At 45.3% G+C, this 23,567-nt stretch overlaps 3 protein-coding genes across 4 annotated transcripts; 1 reads left to right on the forward strand and 2 right to left on the reverse strand.

Annotated features, from left to right (window-relative positions):
* Positions 1-2,988: 2,988 nt before the first annotated feature.
* Positions 2,989-3,709, forward strand: LOC115247610 (ly-6/neurotoxin-like protein 1). The gene is made up of 3 exons (XM_029829876.1): positions 2,989-3,090; positions 3,182-3,283; positions 3,448-3,709. Exons 1-3 carry the CDS (start codon positions 3,042-3,044, stop codon positions 3,615-3,617), a joined length of 321 nt encoding a protein of 106 aa, XP_029685736.1. The 5' UTR covers positions 2,989-3,041; the 3' UTR covers positions 3,618-3,709.
* A 3,063-nt stretch (positions 3,710-6,772) lies between these two features.
* Positions 6,773-10,900, reverse strand: LOC101075851 (corticotropin-releasing factor-binding protein-like). Its single transcript, XM_003975057.3, has 7 exons — positions 10,755-10,900; positions 10,597-10,684; positions 9,951-10,108; positions 8,931-9,141; positions 7,977-8,131; positions 7,363-7,483; positions 6,773-7,270 (listed from the first exon to the last, which is right to left on the reverse strand). The coding sequence occupies exons 1-7, from the start codon at positions 10,833-10,835 to the stop codon at positions 7,116-7,118; spliced, it is 969 nt and encodes a 322-aa protein (XP_003975106.2). The 5' UTR covers positions 10,836-10,900; the 3' UTR covers positions 6,773-7,115.
* An 8,511-nt stretch (positions 10,901-19,411) lies between these two features.
* Positions 19,412-23,341, reverse strand: LOC101075487 (homeobox protein orthopedia B-like). Of its 2 annotated transcripts, none has more exons than XM_029830261.1 (3): positions 23,141-23,341; positions 22,491-22,891; positions 19,412-20,744 (listed from the first exon to the last, which is right to left on the reverse strand). In XM_029830261.1, the coding sequence occupies exons 1-3, from the start codon at positions 23,214-23,216 to the stop codon at positions 20,241-20,243; spliced, it is 981 nt and encodes a 326-aa protein (XP_029686121.1). In that variant the 5' UTR covers positions 23,217-23,341; the 3' UTR covers positions 19,412-20,240. The 2 variants fall into 2 exon arrangements, with proteins under 2 accessions (XP_029686121.1, XP_003975104.1); XM_003975055.2 differs by having other exon boundaries at positions 23,180-23,338.
* Between the last annotated feature and the right edge of the window lie 226 nt (positions 23,342-23,567).

Raw genomic sequence — 23,567 nt, forward strand, 5'->3', positions numbered from 1 at the left:
AAGGCACAACTGATTTCCAGCAGTTGTCTGAGACCTGGAGCATCGTATTATTCTGACACACGGTTCGTCCTGCATGATGAGGACATGTGTATTTCAAGATTTGTTGGAGGCTTTTTTCCACAGCAATGCTTGCACATCCCCTCTCACTCTCACTCATTACTGATGCGCCACCACAACGCTGGCAAACATCGTTTGTTTCCAGTGTCGGAAAGATTTCTCGGTATTTCCACACACATATACTCAGCATCAAGTTAACGTAAGTCAAGCATTCCAAACACATGTGCTGGCGTGGAGTTGCAAACAAATCTTATAATTAGGGACAGATTCTCACCAGTTTCTTCATAGCCTGGTTTTGAATCCCCTTGGATGTGTACATGGCATTTCTAGGTATTCCCTTTGTCATAACAGCAGGCCTGCATATTGGACTCAACAACACACCAGTGTCAGAAGAGCTGCCATGGTCTTTGTGTAATTCTTCCTTTGGTCTTTGTGTGGCTGTAACTAACAAACAATCATGGTTTCTCTGTTGCTTCTCTGCAGTTGTGCTCAGACCAGGTGGCTGCTGCTTGTACGTGTCTGTGGCGAGACGCCTGGTTCTGTAACCCCGTCACGTTAAAACCCGGCAAGCTAAAAACAGCCTTCCTCTCATTGGCAGGCGCATATTTCTGACAAGGTGCATCCTGCATTAGAGTACTTGAGCTAGCAGCAGTGTTGCTAGCCTCAGGAGGAGCCGCAGCAGCAGAGGCCCTGAAGGGTGCAGCAGTGAGCCAACAGAATCAAAGGCTTGAGAACACAACGACTGCCTGAGCAGGTCCCGTGTGATATCAGGTGGGCTTCAGATGCTTTCGTTTGGAGGCCCAGTGAGAGGCGACTTGTCTCTCGGTCTCCATCTTCTTCTTTCTCTGTTTCTGTTCTCAGGTCTGCTCTCAGAGACGCAGGAACACTCGGGTTCTACGTCTCCCCAGACAGGCCTCGACCACGGCATTAATGTAAATTCCTAGATTGATTTACATTGTTTGACAGGATCTAAAGGAGCTGAATATGACAGCTGCCCTCACAGCAGATTCAAGATGAGGACAACTATGGGATTCAGATTTGGACTTTGGTGTTTTTGGTCCTAAAATCATGAAACATGAGTGTCTGATTGTGCTCCATTAGCAGTTTGCTGAGGTGTTGGACCCTGTGATTAGAGGCTGACACGGTGGCACAATGAAGCACCCCACCAACCTGAACGCTTCAAAGGTCACACTGCTCCTGGCATGGCATTGTGCAGCCATCAAAGGTCATGCTAACGCGCAGTCAGCTAATGCTCTCATCCCCGCAGGTCACCCCGGGGATGTTTGAGGAACACTACGTGTCGTCCAGTCGTGTCCACACTGCTCGCAGCGTCCATGGACGACGTCTGCCCCCGGCATGCTGGTGGGAAGCGGAGCGCCTGGTTGTGACGGGGCTGAAGGGGTACATGGCGGGTCGCTACTACAGCCTGGGAGAGATGTCTGATAAAGAGAAGCAACAGCTTATTGCTGTTAATGATCAAGTTTCTGCCTTTATGACACTTGCCATCTAAAAGATTCTCCATATGGGTCAGTGTGGAGCACTTCCTGTTTGATAAACCTCTGTCGACCCGCTCACGGCGCCCATGATGGCGAGAAATTGGCCCGATGCTGGAGATGTGGTAAGATGAGGGAAAAGCTGGGTCCAGCCAATCAAATGTTTTGAAGAAAATGGTGTGATTCAGCCAGATTGGCCGTCCACATGTACTGTCCTGCGTTTCCACAGGTGGAACCTCCTGAAGTTAGAGAAAGATCAGAAAATTACTTCTTGGAAGCACGACTAAAATATGTACTTTTACCCCAGTGCTCCATCAACAGACACAAACAACAGTATCAACAACAACAACAACAGCAGTATAGCATCCACAGACCTAGCATGAACAGATTAACCAAAATTCAATTATACATTATTATATAATTATATATATAAGATATTAGTAAAATAAATGCTTTGTTGAGAGAAGAAAAGCTCATTTAAATGTAATTCCACCTCAGATAATTGGATAATAAAAGAGAGATGCAGCGCAAAAGAAAATGCCTCGTAAAACGACGGCCCGGGTGCACGCTGAGTCCAGGACGCGCTTAGAACTGGCTTCCCTTCCAGACAGCTCCTCTCAGGCCGCGGCCGACTGCCACACCTAATGAGATGCGGCTGTATTGGAAAATAATGCCGTGACCTTTTCAACTCGCCTGTGACTCACGGACAATAAACGGGATTAAAGGAGGAGATGGATGCATGTTGCTCTGCTGATCCTGTCGCGGCTCCTTCTCACAAAGGAAACCCCAATAAAGTAAATTTATAAAGTGATGAGAGGAGGGATTCATCCGGAGAAGCTGCTGGTTAACCTGACCTTCACGAACACGCCTGGCTCCTGCGAGGCCTTTCATCCAGAGTCCAGGCAGGCTTGGCTGCTCTACATCTTACAGCGACGTACTGAAGCAGGAAGTAATGGAGCGATTTCATTCTCAACACTTCGGCATTATAGAGTCGCTCGCACAACAAAATGTCAAGGTCAGATGAGGGTCAGGAGGGTCAACCTGACCGGCTGCAGTTTCAACCGCGTTGCTTAAGCGGACCTGTTTGAGTTCTGATGGCTGTAATAGGTCTGAGAGACGCTGGAGCTGGATTTGGTGAGCACTGAAAGCCAATCCCCAGGTTGTGTTTTACACGAGAGCCAATTCAGCTGTGTGAGTGTAACGTAAACACGACTCAAAGGCTCAAGAATCTGCTGGACAAACAAGCAGGTTACACATTAGCTTCTCCAGGTGTGGCGGTTTCAGTCCAAACTTTACATCACACTCTAAAATAAGCCCAGAAAGAAAACGCCGAATGTGTAAACTACATCAGAACATGAATAATAAATGACCAACGACCTGAGCAAATATCGTCTGCTGAATCATTGTGGCGAGGCTATAAAGCCTGCAGGGACCAGCTCGGAGGTCACTTGCTGTTAAAGGTCTGAAGAGTTCTTGGTCGTATCGGGCAAAATGAGTCCGTGTGTGTGTCTGGCGCTCATCTGTGTGCTGCTGCCAGCAGGTAGGAACAACCACAGACCATTACAGGAGCGGTGGCTTCACTCTCTATTTGCTGGCCTGTGTCAGTGTTCCGTGTTCTTCGCTGTCTGCAGCTTCAGGGCTGAAGTGTTTCACCTGCTGGGGTGCAAATCCTGGCACCTGCACTCAGGTGTGGGACTGCCCGTCCCAGTTCGACCGCTGCTCCACGACCATCGGTGAATAGATCGCCAATTCTTTCCTTTTAAATGGACATATTGTTCACTATTGCTAAGGGGAGACAGAGGAGGAGGAGTCGAGGTGATGAAGAGAGGACCATGATCGTACCTTCAACACCAACATTTTTTGATGCACTTTAAGTTATTTTTTAATGTCGTTTCAGTGGCTGAAAGCATGGTCACCAAAGAATGCATGAGGAGCGACATGTGCGATAGAGTTTACTCCGATGGGGTCAGGTGCTGCGCTGAGGATCTGTGTAACGGGGCAACACACACTGGAGTATTTGCCCCCTTGCTTCTGGCGCCTGCTGCCCTCATTACACTCCTGGTTTAACCTCCAACTGCGTCCTTGTTCATCTTTCCTTTTTGTGTTGGTTTTAAATGCATCATCGATGTATGATATACGTCTTAAAATGGTAGACAATTTACATGGAAATATATCATTTCTTATCGTTTATTGCTTTAAAGGTTGAGCGGAAATGTCCCTCCTCTGTGCAGTTAGTAGAAGGAAGCAGCAGAGGTCGTCATAGGAGAGGTAACAGGGCTGCAGCCGAGATCTTCCTTGATTCACCGGAACTGTTGTAGCATTTATCTTCAACCCCCACCTCACGATCCGGAGCGCGGTTAAAAAGGCGCATCACAAGGCGCACTTGGTTCATTAACAGAGGTCACTGACGGGGTAAGTGATGTCATTTGTTAGGACACATCAAATGTGTCGGTGGACTCCTTTTACACGTCTGAGTGAGCAGATGGAGACCACACCCAGCTGGAATCTGTTCAAGAGATCTGTTTGGTCACAGCTGAAGCATGTGTTTAAGGAAAGTTAAATATTACGCAACCGCGCTTCTCCGGGCCTGCAGAAGGTCGTGATCTGACACTCACAGGCGAGTTTGGGTTTTAATTCTGTCAGGATGAACGACGATCAGGATCTTCTCATTCGTCTGTTTTAGTAGAAGTTGGTGGAATTTACCTTCACGTTGAATTTGTCTCATTTGAATTTGTGTTCAAACAGATTTCCGAACACGAGTTGTGTTCAGCTTCCTCTGCAGCTCTTGTGTAGCGCTCAGAGAATCAAATGGAATCTATTAAAGACTCAAAAAGGAAGGAGAAAGAAAGAGACGGTGCTGCTTGATAGATTCTACCTTCGCTCGTCTTTGCTGCTCACATCAGGGTTGCGGTGCGTGAGGTCAGCAGCCGTGTGTAGCCGCATGCATCATTTGTTACAATAACCGCGGTTGATGCCCGCTAACACGTTAATCCGATTAGGTTGAACTGTGAAGAAAACTGACCGAGAGTCTCTGTAAACGTTCCGACGTAACACTCGACCGTTACGGACCATTGCGGAGGGAAAGGGTTGACGTCAGCAGAGGTTTTCTGAGAATTCATTGCTAATTGTAGATTATTTCTAATCATTGTAATCACAACAGTGCAACTCCACGACTGAAGTCTTAGCGTGAGCTCCGTGATGGTTGCTGGTTCCATTCTGGGCTCCTGTTGGCTACCTGACACCTCTTCCTCTGTTTTTCCTTTAATCAGAGGACATTTGAGAGCATAACATCACAAACTTTATTCACTAAAACATATTATTTTCAGCTCAGTGAGGGAACCGGACCCTCCTGCCCCGTCTTTGACTCCTACTGATGGAGCCGGTTAGAGAGGAAGAAACAAGGGGGTCAGTGTCAGGTTTTATGTGGTCCAGTTCTGCTCTTGGAGCATGAGAAATTCATTAGATCTCCTTTGATCCAGGAATTTGTCCACATTCAAAAACCACCTAATAAACTTTGATTTGGCATTGCTCAACAAATGGAACAATGGCCTTGCCTCAAGTGGTGATATCTGACAATACTGAAAGATTTAACTTTCCCCTGCGGTGAAAAACAAAGTCTTAATGCTTCACAGATTTAATATTCTTCATCTTAAATCATCTTAAGTCATTTACAATAGGCCAAAGGCAGCAACCAAAGAACTGATGGTAATCAGAGGTAGTAGTAGAAACCAGAATTGCTGCAGCTCTAATTTGGCAGAAAACAGATTTATTTAATTAATAATTTAAATAAGCCGTTTCTAATTTGCTTATCATTAATAGTGTTAATAAAGAAAACAGGCTGAGATCTTATTTAAGGACTTCTGATCTCGCTGAGAATCATATTTATTACTCTACAAACACGCGCACAGCAATCAGGACCGCTAGAATCAAATAATTAGACTTTATCCCCCTCAGTGGCATCCAAAGTGCATTTGATTCTTTAATAAATACTGAAAATTGCAACGCACTGAGCTGAAAAAGAAGAAGGAGAAGAAGAAGGGAAAAAAAGACATCCGCTGTTTAATTGAATCATCGCGCTTGAACGGGTTTGAGATTAATTCCACGTAAGGATCAAAAGCGCTGGGAGGATGTCGGAGGGAATAAGAGCACTGAGGCTTGTGGGATAATCCCATTAAGAGCTGCACATTCATTCAGACCGGGAATCCACAACTGTACATGGTGTAAAAGATTAGGCACATTTAGTGGAGAACGTTCGCAAGCAAACCTGCATTCATCCCTTCAGTGCTGGGCTGCATCACATCCCCGTTTACTCCCAAACAGAGCTCTGATCAACCACTGAGAGCTATTTCAAGTTTGTCTCTGGAACAGATCGGATTATAAAAATAATTAAAAAAAAAAAATGTGTGTGTGTCACGCCTTAATATGCAGCGGTTGCTGGTGCATTTTAGTACACTAGATTACGCAAGAACATTTGTACTAAACATGTGCTCATGTTCAGCCACATTGGCTCTAAAGTAGGAGTTAATGTTCTGAAGTGTTGGTTTCCAAGGTGTAAAGCGCCTGTGTAGCCACCACATGTTTGGCTAGATCAGCGTTGGCCTCCTGTATATGCTGCTAAAGTTCACCTGTTGGTGTTAAAGCTGACGTTGATGTGGGCCCACAATAGAAAGGGCTCAGTGGGCTCAGGGCGTTCCTGGCACCGGTGAGCCATAAATGATCTATTGATTGACTTGAGATTGGGTTTTGGACCTGCTGTGAGTGTCTGAGACATTTGGATGCCTGGTAGCCAAACATGACTCAGAAAATAGTGGGGATCAACTCAAAGATCAACTCAAACCTCAGATTTCAGGGATATCTCTGAAGGTAAAGATATTTCAAATCTGTCAAATGTGTTTTGCGCCGGTGCGCTGATACAAAAAGAGTTTTGTGGTAATTATTCAATTAGCAAAGCTATAATTCCCCAGTGATTTAAAACACAGCGATCTGTTGACGTCACTGACAAATCTGACCGTTTAGCGTTGCTGAGGAATATTTTAGACATGTTGGACAACTGAGCACCTGATTTATTCTCATCTGGAGCTTATTAAACCGGTTTCTGTGTGAACCATCAAGGCCCAATCAAAGGTGGGGAACTTTAAGGAACTTGAACCCTCCCCTCAAAAAGCAAAACAAACAGCAGACGGACAAACAGTCCTGTAATAAGAGCAGGTCCATTAACAATGTGCTTTTTCCATGCAGACCATATTTATTTTAAAATTCGTCAAGGCGACAAGAACAGCGAGGACAGCAGCATAGTAAAAACCTTCCAAAGAGGATAAACATGAAGAAAAAATAGAAAAGTAACATAAGTAACATGGTTTGTCATCGCCCATAAATGTCATGTCGGTTTATGTAAATCCTTTAATAAATATGTTGACATTGAAGCTCACGTATTAATGACACGAGTGCAGTAAAACAAATGATAAAATAAAGTATTTATGATGGCTTTCGCCAAACTGTTGTATATACACATGGATAGAGTGTGTGTGTGTGTGCGTGTGTGTGTGTGCGTGGGTGTGTGACATGTTATTCCACAGTGCAGAAGTTGTCCAGACTGTTCTCTCGGCTCTTGGGGAGCTCGTGGGGCTCCAACAGTCGGTACTGAAAAGAGACGCGGTTGACGTAGTTCCCGCTGGACACCAGCCTCACCACGGAGTTATCACAGCCGATCTTCATCTGGGCTGAAGAGGAGGAGAAAGCAGACGCCTTAAAAGAGTCGTACGAAGGGAAGACCGGAAGACGTCAGCGGTGACCTGCTGGGGCCGAGACTCACCGAGTCCACTGAGGGAGAAACACAGGTCGGCTACCGGGAACATCTGAGACGTGTCCACACCGTTCCCCCCCAGCAGCTCCACGTAGTCACCTGAGCCGGAACAGTCCGACCACACCTTCCTCTGCGAAACAGCAGAACCAGTCAGCCAAAAAAAGAAGAAAAGAAGGAGCAAGTGAACGTTGAAGGAGGAACTAAAGTAGTGTTTAGTGGTCAAGAGACCTCACTGTGGTACGGAACAGACTTTTCCCCTCAAAACTTGCTTCAGTATTTCAACCCAAACACAGACGTCTCACACTCACACCCGTTCCTCAGCTTCCCAAAGGAGCCTGGTCCTGCTCAAGGTTTCTTCCAGTTAAACGGCAGTCTTTCCCGCCACTGCCGACAGCTCAAGGGTCAGACGTTTGGCTTTGGATTCGAACTGATGGCGTATAGATAAAGTTCAATCGAACTGAGCTGCACTTTTGCTCTTCGCTGTTAGTCAATATTTCCAGACGAGGTCACAGCAGGCAAATAAACCCGTACGATATTTAAGGAGGAGTTGGGGTGATTACTGCACTTGTGCGGAAGGGTTAAGAGAAGGTTTGTGTGTGTGTGTGTGTGTGTGTGTGTCTGACCTGTAGGCTGATGTCATTGCTTTTGGCCTGTCCCAGACTGAGCTCCAACAGCCGGATCTCCACAGGATAGATGATGGAGAAGCTACAGTTCCTGCGCTCGTGCGATATCACCATGGTGAAGCTGCCTTCTGGACTCTGAGACATGATGTTGCAGGCTTCACCCCACACACACACACACACACACACACACACACACCACACAAAGACAAGTGGAGAGGCTTCAAATGAGCAGTTCCCCATCAGAAGAGAATCTCATTACTGACACCTCATGTTGCAAATTGGACATAATGGAGGCTGACTGCTGGGTGGGGACACAATTATGGTCGAACATAAAAGTCCAATTTATTTCTGATGACAAAGATATGAAAACAATAAAACTGGAGTCGGCACGGTAGATTAGACAGGCATCAACAGGAGTCGGAACACTTTAATCCCAACAGCCTACTGATCGCTCAGTTATATTTTTATGGCTGTAAAGAAGCTGCACAGACCAAAGTTTCTCATCTGCAGCTATAAGATAAGACTCTCTTTTCCTTTACTGCAGGCAAAAAGCAGCGCTGAGCTGGATGCTGGTTGTCTTTAATCCCTTTAAACTAGTCCTTTATAGTGGCTGTCCTCTCTCGTGCAGCCAGGCTCTGATTGCTACGTTGCTCGGTACAATGTTAGCACTGCTAAGCAGCTGGGAAACAGGTGCTTAGCAGTGTTAGCACTGCTAAGCAGCTGGGAAACAGGTGCATCCCTCTCCTTTATTCTCTTCCTGTTGCAGGCCTGGTTGATGCTGGACCAATAAAAAGACCACAAGAAGAAATACACTCTCCCACGAAAGGATGCATATAAAAACAGGATTTAGCGCTGATGCACGGCCAAATTTTTCTCCAATGACTATTTATCTGTTTGCATTTGGGACTGATTGAGGTGGGGGAGCTGGAGTACTTTTTCAGAGTGAGCACTCACGGAAGGGATTGTGGAGCTTCTTGACGGCGAGGGTGAAGCCGCTGTCGGGGCTGTGAATGCGGAAGAAGACCATGGCGACGTTCTGAGAGGAGCGGCTGGTGGCCCCGGCGCCCTCGGAGGAGCAGTAGTCGGTGTAGCGCTGGTGGAGAGGCAGCGGATGGTCCTGCCGGCTGGGGAACTTCTCCCCCTTCAGAACCCAGCCGTCAAAGATCTACCAGGGGAATGTTTGCAGTTGTTGAGTGGATTTTATGGGATAATATGACAGGACTCAGTCTGTTTTTCTCACTTCCAGTCACAGCCAAAGTTTTGAGTTATGAAAGAAAGTCATTAAAACGGACAAAACATGTCGTGAAAGCTTTCCTGTTTACATTCTCAGGATAAGAATGATGGTATTATCCATGGTTTTGCTTCCACATGTTGGCCTCCCAGAGATTTTGGAGTATCCTAATGGCGCAAAATTACAAAAGTGATGTTATTTAAGGTCAGACTGGCGGAATCGAATCAGCGCTCGTCTGTCCAGTGTCAATGACAGAACCAGATGCTGCGTTATGACTCATGTTTCGTTACAAGCGTAATCCAATAGGTTCTATAAATAATGCGAACCACATTTTGGAAAAGTGAGTGGTGGTTCGCCGTCAGAAGAGTTGGTTCTAATTGCTGATTTACGCCGTTCATCTTCAGCCGTTTATGTTGTCCCGATAAAGCTCAGAAAGTTCTCTGTCTCTTACGGCGGCCCACATGCTGAATCTGCACTGGCAGGCTTGGCGTCACAACTAAAGCCTGCTCTTCCCACACTTGCCCTGGGTAACGTGACCAATGCGCCGAGGAGCCGGCGTTTGCATGTTTGGACCTTAAACGATGCCCTAACCTCGTTTTGGCATCATTTTAATCAAAGAGGCGATGCACTTGAATTAGGCCTTAAACTGGAAAGCTCCTAACTTCCTGTTCTCCCCGGTCCCTGTGTCGAGGCGGGTGCTGCGTGGGTGCTATTTGTGGCGAGCGCGTGGGTCGGGAGCCAACCTTGATGAAGTCTCCGGCGGTGCAGTCGATGCTGACGTCATACAGCTCCAGACTGATGACTTCGTCGGGCTCGACGATGACGAAGGCGGCACAGGCCAGCTGTGGCTGGGACGCCACAAATTTAAAGTACCCATCGGTGGCCAGCATATCCAAGCACCCTGGACACACACACACACACACACACACACACACACACACACACACACACACACACACACACAGATAATTGCACAATGACTTTCAGCAAGTAAACATCGTGGCTTTGTTAGTGTCACATTAGTTTGTTGATTAGTTTCCATTGATCCGAGACAGACATCAAAGGAAAGGTTTATTCAAAATGATCATGAAGGAATGCACAATATTTCCTGGACCACGCACACGTGCGTGTGGTTATTGCTCCTGTAAATAGATGCATGCATGGACTCGTGGTCATATTGTAAGGCTTAAATTTTAGACCTGTAACTGGTTTAGAGTCCACATCCTGAAATCTGAGTAGTTTTGGGGTCGTTGTTGTCGTCCAAGCAAAACCTTCAAAATCCTTGAATCAATTTCTTGCCACAAATTAATGTAAATAAAATTGCGCAATAGGAGCGTGCGTAATGCGCAAAGTTTCCTCTGCGGCGCACCATCAACCTGCTGCACTTACTGAGCGGCCGGCGGAAAATAAAGTCCTCAGATTGTCTCTTCTGGTCCATGCTGAGCAGAGAATATAATCCATCTGTGCCGTCGTCCTCCTGAAAACATCACGGAAACAAATTTGAGGTTCCCGCTTGAACTTTGCGATTTAACAGTGAAAACTCTCACCTCTATGAAGCGACTGCGCGCCACGATCGAAGAGAGGGAGAGGAGGAAGAGGAGCAACTGAGCGCGCACAGACACCGACATGCTGGCGAGCGTCTCTCTGGTGAGCGCAGGGGGGGAAATAACGGCGCTGCCTGCGAGGTGGTAGCTTTTATAGCAGCAGAGCCACACAGACAGGCCCACATCAGAGGGTCAGCGACAAAAGCCAGGCGCACGGATCTGGGGAAGTAGCTCACAGTGCGCAGATACTTTCAGGTCTGAGGGTGAAAACGGGATGGATGGATGGATTTTGAATAGGTTCACTTGTAAATAATGTGTACAAGTGTTCACGTTTGTCCCAAAACCAACCTTCCTCATCCAGATGGTTTTAAAATAAAAACAAAGAGTTAAGAAATAAGAGAGGGATCAGAGTCATAACCAATTTTAACGTGTGGCCTCAGCTTTTCCAAATAACATTCCACATTTTTTGCAATAATGTCAGCACTCTTTCAAGTGTTTTAGACAGCTTTTACATGTTAAACTGCCATCAAACGTTAGAAACTATGTACTGGTTGTGTTTAATTGCAGTACCGACACCTCTACGTCCAAATTGCGAGACACTGGTCTCTCTTGATGTCTTCTGACCGGTCAAATGCCGGAAAAGTTCATCCCAAAAGTTCAATTTTCTTTATCCCCTTTGTTACGCCACAAATCTGGGAGGCAGGAAGTGCCTGGAGTGGCTCATGAATAACTCCGTTGTCCCACATTTCCCATTGATGGGCTTCACATTTGTCTAAATATGCTGTCCAGGGGAACGTGCGCTTTGATCATCAAAGTTTTCGTGCTCTATATAGAGCAGCTGTAATGTTGTGCTCTTGCAGTATATTACGCAACCACATCCAGCGATTATACCGTTAATTTCCAGTCTATATTCAATTAATCATAGTGACTTTATTGAGAAAGCCACCATGAGAGAGGCTGACGCGCATGTGGATGGTTTTATCCTTCCACGCTTGCAGGAAGAGACACAAACCAACTGCTAAATGCAACTAAACAGGAACCGTCGTATTTTTTTTTCCAAACACGGGCACAAAAAGGTGCAGAGTGGAGGAGAAAGTGATGCAGAGGCGGGGGGGGGGGGGGGGGGTGACGTCATCCAGGCACAGTGGCATAACAAATTCATTTTACGTGAGACTAATTGCAAGTGTCCAAGCTGCCATCGCGAAAGGTCAAGCTCAGTCCTAGCAGGGTGCAAGGGTGCGCACAAAACTTAGGCTTTAAAATAAAAAAAGAAATAAATAAAATTAGGTTTAAAAATAGCTGACCTTTTTTCATAGTGATGACGGGCTGTGATGCCTCACACAAAGATGAATGTTAGGAAAATTATTTGGCGCAACATAGCCTCCTACAATGCTGCTGACCTATTCAAGGTGCATTACTTTCACCTAAAAGTCTGTCTTTATTAATGAATTGACTTATGTTGGAGGATTTCTAAACCAGCCCACTGTCAGTTAAATACACCACACAGGTTGCGCGCCTGCGCGTGTGGCATTTAAGTGCCTGCCTATGTGGTGTGTGTGTGATGCTGTAATTGTTTAAATCTAATTTATTAAATGACTCGATTGATTTGAATGAATGAATGAGGACGCCCGCAGTCTCCTTCACCGTTTTAAATACCCAGCAGATATATTAATTCACATCATATTGGTCTATTTGTGGTTCATTATCCAGTCCGGGCTCATCTAATCATATCTAACTATCATCAACCCCCACCCTCATCCTGAGAGGATCAACATCCTGTGCTGCCCAATACTGAACTTTCGTTGCACTTCCTCACTGTGCTGGAAAAAAGAAAAAATAAATTAGGAGAGGAGAATCAACAAGCTAAAAATATGACAGCCTGGGAAAAAAAGTGTATCATTAATAGCTAAAAAGTGTATCATTAATAGCTAATTCATCGAGGTCGAGCAGAGATTCAACTAGACTGTTGATAGAAACTGTGAATATTAATATGTCTAACTGTGTAAAACACGGATAAAAACAGCCGTTTGCCTTCTTTTTTGGGTTTATTTTTGCTTAAGCTTGTCTGTAAAATAAATAAGAATCAAAATGTTGCTTACTGTGGGGATACATTGTGTCATTTAAACTGTGTAAATTACGGCGGAAGTTACAGCTGCCTCAAAGAGAAACCGGACTACACCACCACCTAGTGGCCGATGTGAGAATAGTAACTCCTTCAGGTGTCACACTTGGCCCGATGACGAGGGTCGTGGAACAGGAGCCCGATCATGTCTACAGCCTGCTAGCATGTTTTGACAGCCAAGGGCTGGAAAGGACTGGAAAGGCAAGTGATATACATGTGGTTTTAAATCAAAACCCCCAAAGCAGAGGCCTTCAGAACAAACACCAGCTCACTGGAGAGTTTTCTGCAGTGTTGAAATGTTCAAGTTCATCTACCAGAGGTGAATTCCAACTAAGTACTCCGACTAAAGAGCTGTGAAAAGAAGAAAAACACACGGAGCGAGTCCCAACCAAAAGAACAGCAGAAACAAAAACACCAGCCTGCTATTGAAAGTCACTGGAGTTTCAGAGAAATTTCAAAATATTCTCCAACCACAACACATCGGATTCCTGCAGAACAGCCAAAGACTAAACCGCCAGACGCCAGCTGTGTAATATGTCTGTGCTCCAGCTTTTGTGAGGACCATCTCAAGTGAGCACAAACAGGAGAAGAGGCTCCAACCAGTAGTGAACATTCAGTCGCCCATCGTGAAATGCAGCATCGATACGATCTCCCAGGTCATTTTACCCCGGGTCATTCGCACGAGTCGTCTCCAAAACCGACCCGGCGCGTGTGGGCTGGTGGTGGGACAGGCCTCCGTTGGCCTCTGACGCGAGCGTTTCAAATTTAAAGGCGCTTTGGTGATTCAGATGCTATCGATTGGCGCTCCATGGGGTCAGAGTGGAATAGCCACGACTGCCGAGTCCGGGCATTAACGGCTTAACCTCGCCTTGTATCCCAGCATGCATCCTGCTGCTGCACACCTGCTCCCTGCCAAAGATAACCCATGTGCCTAAGTATTTGTCTCTGATGTTCATTGTGCCTTGATTCCCATACACTAACACACCCTTCTCATGTAGATCTGCCCATCAACAGCCGCAGGCCGGCATCACCGCCCGGCCGACCCATTCATCTCCTGGGGGGCCCGTAATGAGCCGATCCTCCCCCGTTTGGACCAACCTGACAGAGAGAGATTACTTTAAAGCCCTGCATGGATTTTCTCCCTTTTCTCCTCCTCCGTATTCCTCTTCCCTGAAGGTGGTTAACTCAAGTGCGTTAATGAGGAGCGATGGCTAAAACACTCATCTTTTAATTACCTTCCAGTGGAGGTCTGTAGGAGACACGTGGTGACCTCCATCAGATGAGGCCTGCACTGGTTTGTGTTGAACTCGTTCTGGTGCCTCTTGCACTTTTAAAGCCACAAAACACTACATTGAAAGAAGCAAATACATTCTGAAATTCTCTTGTTAGGTCATTTGAAGTGTCATTTATATACAAATGCTATCAGGAAAACCTATCAATCTAATAAGTGTTCAGAAGAAGACGGTTTCTAATGCATTGATGAAGTCAGTATTTGGCCAAAACACACCACTCGTGCACACTGATGACAACAATAGCTCATCGTGTCATTACAGGATCCGCTGAGGAGTAATTGTTCTGCAGCAGGGAGGGAACTCTGGCAGGAACCACTCAAATGGAACTCTCTGATTGAGTCACCCAGATTCTGTTTAAAAAGGAAACCATGTTTGAATCATATCTGCGTCTCAGGGGGGCTCCTGCAGGTCAGGCAGCTGCAAACAAGTCACCTTTTCCCACTTACAGCCATTAAAACAACAGAGTTTGTGCATCTGGAGCCTCCAGCTGCTGCGGCTTCATTCATGCCTCTTTTTCTGAAGCACGTGTTGGAAAAGGAGCCCAGAAGGTGGTTGGTGGCGCTACGCAGGTGCCACAAAAAGAAAAGAATGAAAGTTTAGTTCCACTCCTTTCTCATATCGTGTTTGTCACAAACCCAGTCCCGAAGGGGCAGAACTGCACATTTGTCCTGTAAAAGTAAAGTTCGAGACAAAAACTCATCTGAATCTGGAGTGGATGAGGCTTGTGGACGCGTTCCTTCATCATTAAGCCTCTGCGCTCTCTCCAGCCTAATATGCATTGATCAGGCCACATAATCAATGGACTCAATGACAATGATTCAGTGCGCTGCATGACTGTATCGACTATATTCAGCTGCACACGGCAGCTTTCTGTTTTACGCATTATTTTCTTTATTAAGTATGTTTTGATGGAACCATAATAGTACGATTCTCTGTAGGGTTAACAAGCTTGAATCAACGGAATGATATTGAGATGAAATGGAAAAAGCTCTATTGATCATCTGTCTAGATGAAAAAAATCTAAAATGTTATAAATGTTGCCATGAATGACAAATACGTGGTCGTATTTTAGTCACCACAAGGTGGCAGTGTTTAGCTGTAGAATGTCACTCCGGCCATTTTGATCCTCAAACATTGCTCACGATTATGTCGTCTGTATGTGGTGCGTAAATCGAGTGCAACATGAAAGAAATATGAGCACATTTGTCACTTCTCCACGCTTAAATTCATATCACGGTGAGGGGACTCAAACGAGGAAATTAAAAGAACAACTGTGGGATATTCATCATGGTGAAAAAGTGGTTAAAACACCTGCAGGGTCGACATGTGAAACGGTTGAAAGAGGAAAGTTTTGGGGGAATTCCACAAAGTCTCACTGCTCACATAAAGCACCAGCAAGATCTAAATATTAAAAAAAAAAAACAACCAGTAATGTGTGTAGCTTGGGAACAGCTCAAAATAAAGCACGTGACTTTACTTTTCTCGGTTACAGGCATGACCAGGTCACGTAATGAATGTTGATAAAGTAGAAAAGGCTGCGTAATCAGGACAGATCACTGTGCAAAGGTGGAGAATGTCAAAGAGAGCAGGCACAGCTGCTTGGTGAGAAATCCAATATTGACTGTCGGAATAAATGCCCTGCATATTCTCTCATCTGTCCCAGGGGCCGTGATATCATGCCTCTCACGTTAGCCCCCCTAATTGGATTAAAAATGGTTTGTTATTGAGAGAAAAATGACTGGGGGGAAAAAACTGATTATTGCCTCTCAACGATGTTGGAGCCGCGTGGACTGGAAAAGTGAAGTGGTTGCGACATATTGGATGTTGGGTCGGGATCAGGGTGACGTCACTGCGTGGGTTTAGATACACACGTGTTGGACAGGTTTGGACTCAAGGCTAAATCGTTGGGATTCAACACGCTCATGTTCAAGTCTCTTGGTTGCAGTGTGTGTGTGAGTGTGTGTGTGTGTGTGTGTGTGTGTGTGTGTGTGTGTATGCAGGTGGGCGTGCATGCATAGTCAAACATGAAACAGACAAATCCATCACATCTCCACTGGGTTTTGGTGTGTATACCGCCAGGAACACACATTAACACAAAATAAATGTGGGACGCCAGAAAGCTGACAGGATCTCATTCATACTGACAATCTGGCTAAATTACACATAAAAGCGCTGATAACATCATCATTAAATATTGATTTTAAGGATGGCTGAAGCAAATATCTCCACACATGTTGAGATTAGGGAATTTGGATGACAGCAGCGGGTTTTAAAAAAAGAAAAAAGAAGAAGGAGAAAAAGGAAGAGCAAGGAAGAGGCAGAGCGGATTCTAAACTGCAAGGATGCGGAGGCTTCGGGGTGGTGGGGGTAGAAAGAGATCTAAGGCTCAGAGCAGATGTTAGTGTTGATGATGATGGATGCAGCTTGTTGAAATGCAGAGTTGTTATCATGAGAGACACTTGCAGCCTCCTCACAGCACACTTTCCCCCTGTGTGTGTGTGTGTGTGTGTATGTGTGTGTGTGTGCATGTGTTTATGTGTGTGTGTGCCCAAAATAATACCAATTCTACTTAATCCATGCTAGTTTGTATTAAATAGCCAGAAGAAAAATTAAGAATCATCCTGTTGAATCCAAGCAGACTGGCCTCATAAGTTCAGCGACTGAGTGGAAGCATGAGGCCACAAAACAGAGCTTAGAAGCAGATGATTTCAGTGATCGGCGGGGTGAGCAATCACAGGCCCAATAAAATAGAACTACAACTCGGGATTAAAGCATGTTAGGAGTTGTGAGATGTTTTTAGCTATTCATTTACAACATTTAACTGACTTCCTTTTTATTTAAATGTCTTGACAGTCATGAAAAGCTACCGAAAAAAGGAAGAAAAGTCACTAATTGATACAACAGCCCATCTCTTTAGAGATTAGCTGACAGGTTGTCATGGTTGGCGGACATGAAGAGTCACAAGTGAATCCAAAAGATTCTCAGTCTCCCTCTAGTGGTCAACAACAGTACGACAATTAGCCACGACTCACCCCTTATTTTAGACTAAAAATGTTCTCATTTAATCCATTTTTCACACCGGAGTTTCCATCGAACCTCGTATCACTGGGTTACCTCACACATTGCTCGAATAATTCAAATTAAAAAAACAACAACGCACACACACACACACACACACACACGCATAGACAGCAGGTGGAGTGTATTGCTGTGTGTAAGTGGCCTCGCATTGAATTGTTAGCCTGCTCAACACTCGAAGCAGATAAAAGGTGCAGGAAAGAAACACGTCGGTAATTGCTTGCTAATTAGTCCTTTTGTCGCCTTCCGTTGTGTTGTGACAGCGTTTTGACCTCAGCTGTCTATTCACACACGGACCCTCTGGCCCCACAGCACGGAAATAAGCAGATCCGCTCCATAACGAGACCGGCTGATGCATCAGCAGCGAGGAGCCGCTTCCCCAAAACCTCCAATGTTGAACAAATGCAAAGGTCTGTCTCAGGGGTCACTGCCTGAGACCCCCCCCCATCAAAGTCCAAGGTGGAGGCAGCCCCATCAGACAAAGCCTTTGTGGCGGTGCAGGCCCTGTGTGACGACGTGCCATTTCCACTGAATTGTCATACCCACATCTCTCTCCCTCTCTCTCATCAGTGCATGAGAAATTACCTAATGAGGAATGGGTCGCACATTTCCACAAACTCATTAACCCACGAGCGAGTGAGACTAATTGCAGCGTTTGGGTAATGTGATTTCACATCTGTTACTGCAGCCCAGGACACAGTAGTCAGCACAGGGTGGATCTGGTGGGCTGAACCGCATGTAGAGCTAGACTTAGCAGAATAACATGCGCGGTGGCGCGCGCACAGACACGGACACACACACACACACACACACACACACGCACACACACACACACACGTAGGCTGGATAAGTGGGTGAAGCAGCAGTCGCTTTGGCTCTGGTCATAATATCTGATCAACTGTCATGAGAAGTCGTGCAATCACGCGCCTCTGCGTGGCAGCCTGCAAACTCTGTTTGTTCAGAAAAATGAATAAACACAAAGTAAAAGTGCTGGAACCGGCGCAGCGTAGGATGGTTCAAAAGTGTGTGAACAGGTCGCCAATATAGAAAACTTGTTTTTGTATCGGTGTCCGATATCAGATTAGGGATGTAATCCAAAACTCTTCCCCAAATAACCCACGTGACACACTCAGTGTGAAAAAGACAAAACCTAATTTCAATATAGAATAATATAGATCCCCCAATCTAGTGTAATGCTGACTTTTTCAACTCTTTACAGTTCTTTTCTTCACTGTAACGACTGAGACACATGAAGAGTTTGAAAAAGAATGTTAACTTTATTTCCTATTACATGTCGAGTAACCTCCACGGCGGTTCATTGGAGGCAAGACAAATACTGTTTACACCTCGTTTGCACCTCACATATTCCGTGTTTTTGTCGCTGTCTGGAATGAAGTTGGTATTTTAGAATAATTCACCAAATTAGTGCAAACAAATTCCTGTTAATGAAAAAGGTGGGAACCAACTCTTTAATATGGGAATGTGATATACTTTTGTTAATTGTGATTAATCCTTTGTTTAACCTCCTCTGCATTGTTCCAGAAACTCCAATTATAAGTTTACAGACAGTGGGACTGCTTATTGTAAAGCCATATCTCATCAATTACCGTCCCGTGACCGTAAATTGGCCCCAGCGCTGACAACGAGATGAGGTTAACACGCTGATTAATTTGAGCTGCTGTGATTTCAGGCTCAGGTTGACACTTATAATCTCTGACACAGACAGTGTGGTCCGCTCGCTTTCGTAATCGAGACAAAAATAAATAAACCCCGTATTTACTCCAGCGTCATGTGGATTTGAAATTAAGCGGACGAGAGGCGTTTTGCTGATCATGCTTTTTAAACCAAAGGATCTGACGGTGTGAATATTCTTGTGTCTTATAGTGCACAAGTAGCATGACGTCAATCTTAGCAGCGAAAGGAACTAAAGCTTCACCTCCAAATAATGGTGGAGTTTTTTTTTTTAATTACAGTGATACTATACATCGTCAATTACGTGACCCTCCTACATATTGTTTGTGCTATAATAAGCATCTGTTTCTGCTCCTGGGCCATCGGAAAGCTTCGTTGGACATTAGAGTGACTTCAACTAAACAATGTCCCACCTCTGACCAATGCTGTTGGAAATAGTTTTAAATCTCGCGTAATAACTCCACGGAGACGAGAATCATTCTTGAAAATTACATTTATTTGTGTCTTCATTTTCCAAATCGGTACAAACCCGTCAAGGTGGCGCATTTCTGCATTTCGAAGTAAGATCAAACATTTAAGAAATGTGTCAAGTAATAGCACATACAGTAAGTTCAAACATATCACAAAAAAGACCAGCGGGTACACAGCAAGAATGTTTTAGCTACACAAAACATCCTACGACAGAGTAGGCCTACTGAAAGTTCCTTGTTTTTTTTTTTTAAATCCAACTATATAGATATTTTTTTTGCTGCCGTCTTATGCAGATGAGTTTCTTAACAAAACCTCTTCGAGCGCCATTTTCGAGTGATCCAAGTTGATGAGTCCACATGCGCAGTGCATGCTTGTGTCCCGGTTCAGTGGGCCCACCCATTCAGAGTATGACGAATGTGCGGTGGGTCGGCACCAAAATGTATATCCAATCTCATAAATAATCGTTTCACATAACACAACTTCACCTGAACACAATAACATGTGTGCGTAAAGACGCACGCTGCAAACGTAAATACAACGATTGTTCGGCTCCCGTTAATCGGGGCCTGAAGTAGGGGGATCGATCATATTCATCATCAATGGCCGATAAAACCCCTTTGAAACAACGAAGTGAGAACCCCTTTAGGTCGTTTTCTGTCATTTGTCCGTCGCGACGTTAGGTGATGACGTCACACTCGTCTGGCGCGTATGCCTGATCAGTTTGCCTCATTTCTTTTAAATATCTAAAATATCGGGGTTCAAAAGAGACAGACCCGCGGTTTTGGGCGGTTGGGAAGAGGAGGAGGTGGCGGTGGGGATGTGATTCAAAAGTCACTAAGTGAAGCTCATGGACACTGTATGCTCCAGTGCTTTGCGCCGCAGTGAGGCGATGCTTGTCCCTCTCCACATGTCACTGTCCGGGGAACTACACAGCTGCGGGGAACCAGGTACGTTCGTGGGGCCGGAGAGAGAGGCCGACATTCCGGGGAAATGTGATTGGTAGAGGTGGGACTGCAGGCCCGAACCGTTGGAGCCCAGGCCGTTGGAGAGTCCCATGGAGTTTGGTGGCGGGCCCGGACCGAGACTGCACTGTGACAGCGACTGTGGCATGCCCGGCTGGCGGCCGAGGGCCGGCGGGAGCTGCAGCTGGGACACCCCCGGCATTCCGGTAGCCCAGCGGGAGTCGTTAGCGTGGAAGGAGCACAGGCTGTTCTCCATGGCGGCCGCAGCAGAGAACTGTGGTAGACCCGGTGTTGGGAGCAAGGTCCCCGGGGAGCGGAAAACATTGGTGGTCTTCTTCCTTTTCTTCCATTTTGCCCGTCTGTTCTGGAACCAAACCTGCAGACACAGATTCAAGAGAGTGAGTCAACGCGAGGATGTTAATATATACAGTCATCAATATATGACGCCATCATCAGGACAGTTCTTATAAAAGCCTGTCCAAACAGTTAGCAGTAGAAATTCATTTCATAATCACAGAAATAGCTCTCACATTAAGGAGAAATTGCAGAATAATAATTAAAATAACTCAACAGTTTGAGAATACCTAAATATTTTGAATACAGGAGGGGAAAACGCAATAAAATATCCACAATGAAAAACAATTCTAAAATAAATCTCCAGCACCACCACCATCATTTTTATTCTTGGAGGTTCATTTTTTATCACAATTTAAGTTTTTCATTGTGAGAGGCTGACGTGAAAGAATAGCCCATCGTCGTGATATCATAGTTACAATAAATAAATATAATTTTGCACTGAATATTATACCGCATTTTCTCACATAATACAGGAAATGACACAAAGACAGTGCGAGCCCACCAAATACAGCAGAAAATAAATAAAGCACTGCATAAAGGGCAACATAATAAAGCAGCGGGTCCCTGACGGCTTTCTAAAGATTCCATCATCCTTCGGGATCTTTTCTTATTAATACTCGCGCGGCCGAGAGTCGATGGCTCCGTATTAAAAGTGAAATCTCTCTCTCTCATTGCGCTCAGTCATCCGTGAAACGCCACCGAAGCCATTACAGGCGAGGGGCAAGAAAATGCAATTTCTCAGGCCATTATAAAAAAAGAACAATATATTCTGGAGTCCTATTAGGGCGTCGCTGATGGAGCGTTTTAAGCGATGGGGAACGCACGCGGAGCGCTGACGGCCGCACGAGGCGCGCCGATGTTTACCAACAACAAGCGCGCGCCGACCTGTGCAGCGCGGTTAGGGCGACTAAAGGAAGGATTATTAACGTGACTAATGACGACACCGCTTTTATTGCTCTCCCTGACGTCATTTGCATGAATTTCACATCGCTGGTTAATAGCGCGTCCACCGAGGATGAGATTGGTTCATAATGTGTTTGCTTTATTAAAGCCTGGCTGTGTTCTCACTTCCAAAATATCACAGCTGTAAACAAAGTGCAGAAACACAGAGGTGCAATTCTGTAATTTTCTAAAAGTATAAGATTGCGTGACATTTTCCTCATCTAAGCTTGAGGTTTTGATCAAAGTGAGCTCCGGTGTTCGGGTATTAAGTTAAGGCAAAACTGAACGGAAAGACCAATAAAAACAATAAACAATGCACCATTGTCTAAAATGTATTAATTTATGTTTATTTTTAATTATTATGAAAAAATAGTTTTTTATCGAATCTGATTTTTTGGTTAGCTCGACTCGTTGGACACAATATAGAAGGAGCAGGATTTATTTAAATTAAGTACCTACCCACGTATTTAAACAGAATACAGTACGTAATTATTATTATTATTATTATTATTATTGTTATTATTATTATTATTATTATGAGTTAAAGTGGATGCAGCAACACCCTAAAGTTCGTTTCCCCAACTGTTTATGGGTTGATTACTAAGCATTTTTGTTGCAGAAAGACGGCCACATTTTTTTTTTTAACTCGACCGTACAATAATCAAATAAAAACATAATAATAATCTGGTGGGACGGGTCGATTTAGGAGAGTGTGTTATGATTTAAAGGATAATTTCCAATGTTTTTGCGATGCTGAAGATGCAAGTTAATCTCCATCAACGCCCATTCGTGCTTCCATCGTCCACATGTCTCCGGTTTTTACCTGAACTCTGGACTCGGTGAGGCCGATCCGGAGCGCCAGCTCCTCCCTCATGAAGATGTCTGGGTAGTGCGTCTTGGCGAAGCTGCGCTCCAGCTCGTTGAGCTGCGCCGGGGTGAAGCGCGTTCGGTGCCGCTTCTGTTTCTGCTGGCTGGAGGTCTGTCCGGAGCTCTGCTGCGGCTGCTGCTGCTGCTGCTGCTTCTCCTGCTCCTTCCCGTTCACCTGCATGCCGGCGGAGTTGGATCCCACTGTGGCGATTTCTTCTCCTGGCAGGAGAGTGGTTCCTTCAACAGAGTCGGAACCAGGCGCCATGTCCCCCGGATGACCCTGGTCTGGAACCCCTCCACCCAGCCGGCATTTTAGAGCCTCTCGATGTCCGAGCAACTCAGCCGCATCCTTCATCCCTGAGAGACAAAGGAGGAAAACGACGTCCCTTAACCTCTTCCCTTAATGGAATGGACTTTCCAATATTTGAACAGTAAGCACAGCTTTATTTTTAAAAAACAAAACATAACATTTCATTTTATTAGGCTACGATCGATTTTTCAATCCTAAAAATGCACATGCTATTAAAGCCAACTAACCATTTAGCTGTTTAAAGGATCAACAGTCTATTTACTATAAAAGGATGAAGAAGAAGTTGGAAATCTTACACTGGAGTTTAGGGCCGGAGTTTAGTGAGGATAACTCACCGAGCCGAGCATCCAGGAGGTCGGCGTGAGAAAGCATCGCATACCGCTCCAGGGTGAAACGCGCTCCAAAAAAATCCTACAACTTTGGAGCAATTTAAAAAGTATATATGGTCTAAATGAACGAAAATTCGGTTTGTGGTTAAAAAAAGGAGGTCCCTTGCATTATAATGTCCTCTAGAGCGACTGGGAGGCGCTTATTAGTTGCAAGAGCCCGTGAGCTTCCTCAAATAAGAGCCAATCAGGGCAGGAGCTGGGAAATGTCACCGACTTGACTCCCCCTTCTATTTTTTTAAACGCGCATACGCACGCACGCGTGCAGAGAATCCAAACCCGCGCACAACTATACAGTTCAATTCAATCCTCTGCCATTCCATCCTCTGATTTATTA

The sequence above is a fragment of the Takifugu rubripes genome, chromosome 21, assembly GCF_901000725.2.
Source record: "Takifugu rubripes chromosome 21, fTakRub1.2, whole genome shotgun sequence".
Lineage (NCBI taxonomy): Eukaryota > Metazoa > Chordata > Actinopteri > Tetraodontiformes > Tetraodontidae > Takifugu > Takifugu rubripes.